This window comes from Mytilus galloprovincialis, chromosome 3 (assembly GCF_965363235.1).
Source record: "Mytilus galloprovincialis chromosome 3, xbMytGall1.hap1.1, whole genome shotgun sequence".
Taxonomy (NCBI): Eukaryota; Metazoa; Mollusca; class Bivalvia; order Mytilida; family Mytilidae; genus Mytilus; species Mytilus galloprovincialis.
Genome location: NC_134840.1, coordinates 40,133,047 through 40,144,589, shown reverse-complemented (window position 1 = coordinate 40,144,589; position 11,543 = coordinate 40,133,047). Strand labels below are relative to the sequence as shown.

The 11,543-nt window shown below is 31.6% G+C and overlaps 2 protein-coding genes across 2 annotated transcripts; one reads left to right on the top strand and one right to left on the bottom strand.

The window, feature by feature from the left end:
* Positions 1-663: 663 nt before the first annotated feature.
* LOC143067923 (uncharacterized) lies at positions 664-5,660 on the top strand. The gene is made up of 3 exons (XM_076241547.1): positions 664-768; positions 2,551-2,674; positions 3,235-5,660. Exons 1-3 carry the CDS (start codon positions 754-756, stop codon positions 4,752-4,754), a joined length of 1,659 nt encoding a protein of 552 aa, XP_076097662.1. The 5' UTR covers positions 664-753; the 3' UTR covers positions 4,755-5,660.
* A 2,492-nt stretch (positions 5,661-8,152) lies between these two features.
* On the bottom strand, positions 8,153-10,603 carry LOC143067922 (calmodulin-like). The gene is made up of 3 exons (XM_076241546.1): positions 10,458-10,603; positions 9,379-9,621; positions 8,153-8,383 (listed from the first exon to the last, which is right to left on the bottom strand). Exons 1-3 carry the CDS (start codon positions 10,555-10,557, stop codon positions 8,355-8,357), a joined length of 372 nt encoding a protein of 123 aa, XP_076097661.1. The 5' UTR covers positions 10,558-10,603; the 3' UTR covers positions 8,153-8,354.
* Between the last annotated feature and the right edge of the window lie 940 nt (positions 10,604-11,543).

The following is an 11,543-nucleotide window of genomic DNA, read 5'->3' as shown; positions in this document are numbered from 1 at the left end:
ACACAAACCAGTGTATACTCTGGGACTATTACTATATTAGTACAATAGTCCAACTGAAGGTATACTAATTTGTATCACTACAATGTAATAGTTACATTTGTATTACGGTGCGGTTGAATTTACTGTCATTAATTCATCATCCACGCACGAACTTGTCTCAGAAATAAAATATAATTTTATCTCTGTACATCTACCTCAGTTTCAGGTATATGAATGTGATCTTTTTCTGTGACATGTGCTTTTTACCATCCACAAGAACTTGCGGTCATCCGATGTTCAGTACTTCAGTACTTTGATTACTATTGACAGAAAAAAGCTAATTTTGTATACGTTCCTCATAAATGGAACAAAGAGCAATAACTCGACAATAATCCTCACCGCTTACATTTAGGAAAGAAATTCATTAACAACTGACGCATTTGAAGAAATAATTCAGTGATAATGCCTTTGAATTAGAGGCTCTTCCGAGAAATATGTTTTTTTTTTGTTTTCATTTTTATTCAATTTATACTAAACTATGCGGATTTCAATAATTGTATAAAGCATTATTGCATAGTTATAGATTTGTCAAAGTCATAATTTATTTAAACTTCATGTATACTTTTTTATAGAATATAACTTCGTTGGTTTAAAAATGGTCACGTATGAATGGATCCGATCCTAGTTCAGTAGAAAAGGTCATTGATTAAAAATAGACCAGAGTAAATTCCGCTTTAAAACGAAAATTCGGACCTAATTGTGATACATGTAGAAATGCCAATCATGAGGGTAAGATTTTAATATATGTAACAAGAGGCAGTCATAGACATTTGTGTCAATCGTTTTATTTTTATCTTGATGATTAATTTATACTAAACTATCATGTTTGGTATCTGGTTTCAGTTTCTGTCAGTATTGATTTTAAGTTTATGTTTATTGGTTATGGAACAAAGTGACGACGCGGAAGCAAGTCTCATAAACAATGTACTACACGCATGCAGCATACCAATAAAACAGTCCAAATTCAAACAAGGAAAACATAAATTATCCATCAAATATAAATTATTGTCTATTCTTTAATAACTCTCTCATTTTTCTAAAAACACCTTTCACCCCCTTCCTATTCTATATATTTTTTTCTTATGAATTTTATATTTGCTATTGTAATCATTAACTGTATTTTGTTACATATTTATTCGTTTGTATTCAGCAGGTATTTATAGCTTGTAATTTTATTTTCGAATTTAGGGAGACGGATTTATATAAGAGCACTGCTCTTGTTTCCTAATCCTAATTATTGAATCTTTTGTATATTTCGTATTTACGTCTTTACCATTGAAGCTATATTTATAACGATTTCGTTAATAAAATATGTATACACTAGACAACATACAATAATAACTACTTCTGGGGTTTTCAAGGCCAATAGGTCCTGCGCTAGGCCCCGCGTCTCTGTTACTTTCATGATCAGTGAGAAGAAGCAATACCACTTCTTATTTTGAACTTTTTTTTATCTATCAAATAATTTCTAAAATGATCCACGAATATTATGAACCCTGATATATTAATACTGCCAAAGGTTGACCTATAAGTAGTACAGTACGTTTTCTAAGTGTCGCTCAACATTTTTATATTACTGGCAAATGCAATAATACATCTATACCGTCTTAAGTTTGTGAAAAAATGCACCAATTGCATTTCCATTGGTAATTCAGTATCATAATATAATCTAGCCAATTTCAGTACCTGATTTCATAACAGATCAGATATTTATCATGAAGATTATCATTCTTTTACAAAAACACATTATTTTGTTTTAAACGTCAGCCATATTTGAAAAGTCCTTTGTTCGTTTAAAAAAATGTCACGTTTGAATGATCCTTTTATAGGTCAGTAGTAATTAAAAGTTTATTTATAGACAAGAAGAATTTCCACTTTAAAATCGAAAATTCAAACCTTTTAATATATGTAAGAAATGGCTACATTGAGGGTAAGACTGTAGTATGATATAAAAGGAGACAGTCATACCAATTTATTTCAACCTGCTATTTAAGTTGATAAGTGAACTAGATTTTTAGGTTTTCTATCATGCCTCGTTTACACGTACATTTAATTCCAATTGAATTCGAATCGAATGTGAATCGAATTCGCTTATCGCGTTCACACACTCTACTGTTTTAATTCGAATTGATTCGAATTGGCTAATTCGAATTAACCGATTCGCATTAGATTTACGTTTTTGTTAATACGAATTTAAAGTTAACGTCGTTAGGACAGTAAAGCGAATTTGACGCGCATTGCAATTCGAATTAGAATTGACTTTGTTTTTCTTACAATTTTTAAAATGAAAAGCATGGATGAACAGAATAAATACTATTATAATTTTATTATCTCCTTTATTTTACTTATTATAGGGAGATAACTCAGTAGACTGAACCAGAAAAACTAACGTTTTTATAAGAACACAAACCGGAAGGAATCTTTAATTGATTTACAAAACTCTATCGACTATCATTAAATGAATAATTAGTAAAACAAAATCATCAGGAACATTACAATTTTATTTTGTAGAATATAAACTGGGAAAGCATCATTGCATTAAGTATACGAGTGCTCTTTCTTGGTTTCTTGGATATAATTTCCAGATTTAGCTACCAATACCTCGGATGGGTATCATATATTGTGCGATGTTTAGGTAAGTGTTACAATTTAAAGAAGACCACCTATATCAAAATTTTTCTTCAGAAGTTAATGAAAATATTAATGTTTCTGAATTTATTGCAATATCTTAAATTAAGCATATAAGTTTCTGACACTTTCTTGACTCATCTTCAAACAAAAACAACTCTTTTCCATTTAAAAAAAAAAATCCCGGAAAAAATATTGAGTTTTGAAGTTTTGAAACATAAATGTCTTTGAAAAACGGAAAGCAATGAATTATTTCACATGTTTTAAAGTTTGTTAGAGACAAATTTATATAATGTCATTGATTATTGATTTAGTTTTTTTTCTCCCAATTCTAAATTCTACGTTTGTTTTGATTTTCTGCAATGTCTATCTGTTTTAAACGTTCTCATATAATTCAATGGTTTATCAGGCGAATCTGACCTTTGAAGACATTAAGGCAATGGGGGTTTGGGTGTATTTAAATATATTCATTGGACTGCTATAGTAATATTAATGTGTTTTTTTTTAACTCGATGCGATTATTGAGAACTATTGCTAATAATTTGCTATTATTTTAAAAATTTTCAGGACTCTTATCACTTTTGGTTATGTATGTATTACCATTCAGCATTTTGCTGACCGCCTTCAGGATTATGCTGGGAACTTCAAACATAATTATAGCATGGCTTGTAACATCGTTGTTTATAAAGTGTGGGGAAACGCCAGAATATCCTGTGCATATTTTAATCATTTTAAGACTTGTGCAAATTAGTTTAATCATGTATTATTATTGGTTTAACGAGGTTAACACACTCTATCGGTTCGCAGTGTATTTTTACCTCTTTTTCATCGGAGGAACGGTGTTACAAATTTCACCTGATTGGATTTTCAACGCCTTAATTATAGTCACAGTTTTGTGTCTTGTTTTGTTATGTCTCCATGTGTTTGAGAACGGAATCTTGACTCCTGAACAGGAAAGGCAAATAGATCTTTACTTCCAACGTTTGGAAGGATTTGAATTTGATGGCAATACAAATATATTTCAGGGAAAGGAGTTTTCTATTTATTCTATAGGTTTGTGTACTGTATGCCTAATTAACAACTGGCTCTTTGTTGACATTGATCAAGATATTAACAAAACTAAATTGGTGATTTATACCACACTCGGCATGTATTGCTGTTCTGTAATCTCTGTTTTAGCATTTTCTACAATTTTAATTGAAATTTGTAAACTTATGTTGAAGTTCTGCTATTTCATTGTAAAAGGGATGTATGAATACAGTCAAGAAGAGCTCGGCTTACTTATAATGTTCATCGTTAACGTATATCTTTGTACAACAGACATGCTTTTCTTTGACATGGAGCCGTTTGATCGTGGTATTTTTTTGTCCAGAAGAATTGTCTTTCTTGCAGTTTGTTCGGTAGAACTTTGTTCAATTATTGTAGAACTAGCGAGTGCGGACGTGGTAGCAAGGCAACCATCAGGATTCAACACCCTTAGAGTTATCGGCGTACATATCGTATTTTGTATTGGATATGTGGCAATATTATACGGACTTTTAGTCCAGTATTCCATGAACGATTTGGGGATTTTTCTTACAACAGCTTATTCCGTTTGTGGTTTGATAAGAGCATTTGCCTCGCTTTTTATATTTTGTCTCTATAAAATTGATGAAATTCGCCAGGAATTCTGGGAAAACTTTGATGATGTAATATTTTACACACGCATGACTTTGTCAACGATTCTTATAGTAATTTTAATGCCTACAGCTTGTGTCGGTGTTTGGACAATATTTTATGGATTCTACACATGGTTTGATTTATATCGACTACTAGCAATGTGGTTTGTCAATATATTCTCCGGTATTAACGTTTTATTAAATACTATGCGACAGAGGAAAATGGTATTTGCGTATACTACTATATTAGAAGATGCTTCAAATTATCAGCTAAACAGGGATGACTGCAGTATCTGTTTGCATGAAATGATGAAAGGAAAAGTTACCCGCTGTGGTCATGTATTTCACGAGACATGCATACGAAAGTGGTTAAATACGAGACTGGTGTGTCCAATGTGTAACACGTCTATTGTAATACATGTACAATAAACTTTGCTTATACATTCCTACTATATTGGAAAACTTATAATACTTATGGAATTCTCATTACCTACACGAAGACTTTTCTGCAATTGATCAAAATGGTCCTTTAGAACACAGTTTTAATACACATGCACAAACTCACCAGAGGGAATACCTAGGTATAGAAATAGGACAGCTTATCTGGCTTTCGAAAAACGAACCTCTGTTTTTCCTTCTTCACATTCAGATGATTTGATACCACGTTTTGTTAAGCATAATAAATGAAATGCGTAAAGCGAATGTACCTGTATTAAATGCTTGATTATTGTTAAACGTCCAGAAAGCAATATTTTAGTTTTATTTAAGACGTCAACTAGTGTGAATGCAATGAATAAAAACGGTGAAATTGGATGAGTAAATGGTAGATAATGTTAACTGATACTAACAATTTGAAATTGCAAGTAGTCAACTGCGGATCACTCATAAAGAGCTTTGTTACAAGAGGAGTTCATCAACATAGAGAGAATATTGCATTATCCCGACTCAAGACCTCTAATTATCTGCCAAATGGTCGATGGTTTTCGCTGAGCACCTCACCAAACCCAAATTCAGTTCAATGTATGTTCAATGCAAAATATAAAAAAAAAAGGTTTTTTTTTCACCAATTAAAACTGACTACCACGAAATTCACACAATTGCTGAAAGTGGCATTATACACCGATCAATCAAAAAAATAGTTGCCGTATTTTGTTGAAAAAAAATAGTTAGTCCTTTTCTTTGACAAACTGTCAAACATATTATGCGATACATGCTCAAAATCATGTTTGTTACTTTTAACTTTCGAGTCTTTGTCATATAAATATGTAGATTAGCCATGTAAATAACTTATTATCAAAATCATTTTTATTCAATATATGTAACTTTTAAAAATAAATCATAACACAATTTCCTCACTTAATATCAAATTTTATGTACACTCAATCCACATAAGGCTTACATTGACTATCGACTGCATGTAATCAAAATCTGATTTATACTATATGAAACGGGAACGTAGTAAATGAGTTACGTTAACGTGTTCGATGTTTAACTAATTGTGAATACAGCTGTAGTTAGCATATTTTCACTACGCCTGTATTCTTGACGTCACCATCAGATATGACATATATCCCTAACATGACACATTCAGATCATCATATATATATGCATACTAATAACACCATCATTAATCTGCGCACGCAGATGTGTTCAGTTTGTCTACACGACATTTTGTATTTTAATGACTGAACAACACTTCAAATGTGACGACAATGGCTGCAAATAATTGTTCACAATTGGGAAGCTGATATCATCTTTTTTGTTGTTAAGTTTTGTTTTCACCCGACCCTTATTGTCAATTTCTAGTTGTAAGTCAAGATGTGATGCTGACTTAACTGTATCTGTTGTATCTTTTTCTCTTATTCGATGGAATAGATGCGTTCAACATAATCACTAATTTTGAATTATTTAGTGAGAGAACATCATCTATATAGCGGAAAGTAAAGTTAAAGGATATTACTAAGTTCTTATTTTTCATCCTAAGAAGTTCCTGTATGAAGTTAGCCTCATAATATTACAGAAACAAGTCGGCGAGAAGAGGGGCACAATTGCTTCCCATTGGAAAACCGACAGTCTGTTGAAAAGTCGTCCTCCAAACGTAACAAAGGTGTTGTCAATAAAAAAATCAAGTATCTTGATAATATAAGTTTCAGAGATTTTTTTTTGTTTGAATCAGTGTGATCCTTTACAAAGTAGGATTTATCCCTCCCTAAAACAAGATACCTGAATCTACGTTGGCCATTCTTTTTTATAAAACAAGGCAATACCAACTCTTTCAATTTGTCTTTAGTTTGGAATGGGGAATACTTGTGTAAAGTGTAGAAAAGTCAAATGTTTTTATACTATTGCAAGATAAAAAAAAAGTCTTAGATTGCATGTACTCTAAAAGATCTTTGGAATTTATAGTACCCATATCTGATTCACGCGACCTCTAAAATAGGCAGTTTAACAATAACTCTGAAGCCCGCTCTGATTGATGATAAAATACATGTGTAGATGTTCATGATTTAGAAAGAGGTTTTGTGGGACACTTGGAACACCCAGCAATATATCGTTGTTTGTAAGGACACTTGTGTAGTTTAGGTATCCAATACAGTGACGGAAGATCCTGGACCAGTTCTTCATCTGTGGTTGAAATTTTTTAAGGAACACAGTACAGACCTGTGATTATCCCGGATTTCCTCTTTCGTAAGTGTCGTGAGGGTATATGTTGAGTTTCTGAATGCCAACCTTGATGAATGATGGTAAACGATCCCTTCTTCAACTTTCCTTTGCAAACAAAGGACTCAATCCCAACAACTTAAGCAATATCCTTCATCATAAATAAATTCACTAAAAAATACCTCCCTATTTCAAAGACTAGTCAATACCTATCATTTCTTATTCCGATACCAAATCAATGACAACTAAAAACTTAAATTTTTAATTACAAACACGTGTTGCAGGGTCTCAATATTGACGACTTCCAAGTTTTAAACCGTGCTATTTCTCCAGTCAGATATGAGATATATATTTTGCAACTCATTCGGTATTCTAAAGGTTGCAGCCTCTGACTATGTAAAACGTCACCAGTCTGAGCAGAAGGTTGATGAACATGGGTTAATCAAAGAACGTCTCGTCATTTGTTTAATTGTTTGATTTGTTTTCATCCTAAACATGCATGTTATATTAACAACTGGATCGTGACGTTTTGCAAACAACAATAAATCAATGAACTAAAAAATCAATACAAAACATTATCTACATGTATTCATGGGATTCTCAGAAACTATTTTAAAACGATAAGAATATTGAAGGCTATTTCACGATGGATTAATATAGACAGAAACGAAAATGACCTTTGACACCGGAAAATTAACAGCAGTTACATGGATTTTCATTCTTTACAAATTGCGTGCACCAGGGTTGAGTTCAATGTCGTAGCAGCTACGTAGCGGCTACGTAGCTGCTGTCAATATATTTGTAGCAACTAGTCTATAGCTACACGTTCAATAGTCAAAATCTACGTAGCACTACGTACCCGCTACGATATTGAACGCAACCCAGGTACTTTATCCCGGAGTATTTGAAAACTTACAATACGATACAGGTACTGGTCATTGTTGGGAGTTCGATCAGTGACCTGTAGTTGTTAACATCCTTGACATTCGAGGTGATGGATAGTTGTGATATTAGCAATACCACGTTTCCGTATTGTTATAAACGTTGAACAACTACGATTAAATCACCTGATCAGGTGAAACAAGGACAAGTATGTAATTCAAAAACAATACTGTAAGTTAACTGCGAAGGAACATTGAACAATAGTGCTTTTCTAAAAATTTGCATTTAACAATACATATCAGTTTTATTATAACATATTTCATGTTTACTATGAATATCTCATTATCGTGACAGCTTTGTAACCAATTGTGTATCTATGATGAGTTTATTGTTACATTGCATATTACATAAAGACATAACAATGTTTTGCTAAAAGCACTACACAGTTTAAAGCTGATGACGATTAAGTTTTAATCCAATTCTCTTTCATTTACTCAGCATCACTCTGGTGAACTCTGTAATCAGCAAAAAAGATGTACATTTGTATTATTTCAATTTACATCTCCGATGAAATTTAAACGTATAAATGTTTTATGTGTTAGTATATTAATTCTTAACTGTAGCTGTTGATGCTGTCTTTCTTAATAATGGTGCTCAATTATAATATTATCTGTGTTTGAAAGAGAATATTGCTTAGATGTATCATGAAAACCTTTGAAGGGATTCCCACCGTGCTATCCTACACGACTATCATTTATTCATTGTTTTAAATCTTAAAAAAACATTTGTTTGTTAATCCGCTAGTTGTTTTTTTGTTATAATCAAAACGTTTTATATTTTCTTAATGTTTTAGTATCAATTATATCTACCCGATGAGGTTTATTATATAATCAAGAATATTGCACACATAAATTGGTATTATAAGTTATCCTTCTTTTACCCGGTTGGTAAATATCAGTCCACGATGGTACCAAAGGCTACTACACTGGCATGATTTAAATGATATTTATTTGTGCATTATTGTTAATCCTGTCGTCTTTTCTTTTCTATAGGTTATGGTGTTGTCTTTTTTATTTGACAAATAATTTACATTGTCCATTTTGACCATGTATCTTCACATTTTTTAAGCACTTACTTTTACTGTCGGTAATATTACTTCATTAAATCTTACTTCAAAGACATGCATATAGCAAGCATGACTGTAGAATTTAACTTTAACAATTAGTTATAAAAATATCAGAAAAAGATGAAATTTACAAGAAAGGGTAAATGTATATTTATCAAGATGAGTGTCAATCGGTAGTAAAACATACATTCATGAATTTAATTGAGTTTAATTAGCACGTTATGCTATCGTGAAAATACCGGTGGTTTGAATTTGTATTGTGATTTCATAGTTTTGGCAGCTTAGATTATCATACTCCTCTTTTGTTTATCTCCCAATTATCATAAACAAAGACATACCTTGTTTACTCTAACAATAATTAGTATATTTGTAATACTTACACACCTTCGTAATTGATAACGCCGTCCCCGTTTGTGTCAGCCTCTTGAATCATGTCATTTATTTCATCATCTGTCATTTTTTCTCCTAAATTTAACATTACCATTCGCAATTCCTTTGCTGATATAAGTCCGTCGCCATTTTTGTCAAAAAATAGGAATGTTTCACGAATTTCGTCTTCAGTGCCAAGTTCGTCCATTTTGGATGCCATCATGTTTAGAAATTCCGGAAAATCTATGGTCCCGTTACCTGCAATGAAAAACTTGTCCATTGGATTAATATTCGAAACTTAGAATATGACTATTTGTCCTGCAAACCAAAACTATATGAGAAGACTTTCTAACATGTATTCGTTTAGTGAATATTTGAATTTAAAAATTTTGATATAATGATATTTATACATGTACGTAATATGCACAATGTTGAAATCATTCCAAAGTACTCCAAAAATAAAAATAAAGAATTAGCTTGCTAATATACAAATAAAGCCGTCCAATATTCGTATACCAGCGACTGTGATTCGCAGTGGAGCACATTCATCAATATCTTTGGAAGAAGCCATAAAACCGTGGTAAAAAATAACATGTTTTATTTAATTCAATGACGTGGATCTGTTTCCTCAATAATTCCTATTTGTTTCAAAACCTAGTGTATCAATCCATACATTTAGTATGATCTCATTATTCCTGTTGTAAAAGCTTTTTAGAGCTAAAATACAGCGGTCATTACCATATGAAATGTTAATGCAAATGTATGTTTTTATATGCTTATTAGCGTATTTTTTATGGTGTCAGACCGAGAGATTTATCGAATTTACAACATGTTGATAATGTTATTGAAAATGCATGAGAATCGTCTACAAACGTAACGTTATGTGGGGACATAACCTGAAAAATTCCAGATTTAGAATTGCATGATAGTTCTAAACACTTTTTTTTATTTTGTACAATGTAAGAAGGAATTACTTTTCTGAATTAACCTTTACCAGGAACATTCAAACTTAATTACTTGAAAGCGAGGGATCCGTAAAAGGCTAAATATAAGTTGTGAATGACATGTTTCACTAAGAAAGATGATATAATTACCGTCCGAGTCTACTGCATCAATCATATCATGTAACTCTGCTTCTGATGGGTTCATACCAAGTTGTCCTAATACTGTTCCTAGTTCTTTAGTAGTTATCATGCCATCTCCATCTTGGTCAAAGCTACTGAATACATCTTTTAATTCTGAAATTAAAAAAATTTTTTTAAATTTTTATTCAACGTTCAAAAATTGTTTTTTAAACAATCTAGCGGCGAAGTAAAATGATTTGAAAGATACATTATCATATTGTATTAAGAAGAAATTATTTCACCTCCTGTAGATTTCATTTTTCATATTTCTTGTGAAGTTAAAAAAAAGTCGGACTTACAGTAAATCATAAAAACAATGTGATGTATGTCTTAGTTTTGATATTTGGAAGATAAACAGACGCAAAATATGTTAATCTTAACTGTCATAAACATTCTGCCTTCTTATTATTCAATAGCAAAAATAGCATATGTTTTTGTATACATTTTGTAAGTATTTATATAATAATTCCACTCGTGTACTGCATTTCTCCGTCAATGTTTATATGAAGAAATGTGCAATAAAGTGCTTGTTGAAATGAAATATGCGTAATTTCATAAAACCATAGCAAAGAATTGTACTGGTGCTATAATTCTACATATCATATGAATTCATTAGAATATGTATCGACATTAATTACTATATGCCAACATGAGGTGTGTTATTTTGTAGTACATCTCAGTGATCATGCACTTGGCAAAATAATGATATAAACTTGCATCGTACAATGATAATTGTCCTCATGACCTATTGGTCTATCCCTATGTTTGTATTTTTGTAATACAATTTTATATTTGTAACTTCTAATCCCTGTATAAGCTTTCACCAGACTGAGTATATGATATTGATGTGAATGACTGATGGAAACGTACTCGTTTTTGTAATTCATAGAAAACAAATTAATCATGTATAGTGTAATTATCTTCTCACATGCTTATGTTGATATCTGTAATATATGTTTGCCATTCTCTTACATGTGATAGCGCTTAGATTTGAAGTCAGTTCATTGTAATGCTTGTTCGAAGTCTTTTTTTCCCTTCAAAATAATGAGCTTATTC

What these genes read in the sequence shown, in the direction of transcription:
- LOC143067922 (XM_076241546.1), bottom strand. Translation starts at nt 10,557, where the DNA reads ATGATAACTACTAAAGAACTAGGAACAGTATTAGGACAACTTGGTATG. An exon ending in TGATGCAGTAGACTCGGACG is followed by an intron (nt 9,622 to 10,457) that starts GTAATTATATCA and finishes TTTTCATTGCAG; the next exon opens with GTAACGGGACCATAGATTTT. An exon ending in CGGCGTTATCAATTACGAAG is followed by an intron (nt 8,384 to 9,378) that starts GTGTGTAAGTAT and finishes TGCTGATTACAG; the next exon opens with AGTTCACCAGAGTGATGCTG.
- LOC143067923 (XM_076241547.1), top strand. An exon ending in ATATATTGTGCGATGTTTAG is followed by an intron (nt 2,675 to 3,234) that starts GTAAGTGTTACA and finishes AAAAATTTTCAG; the next exon opens with GACTCTTATCACTTTTGGTT.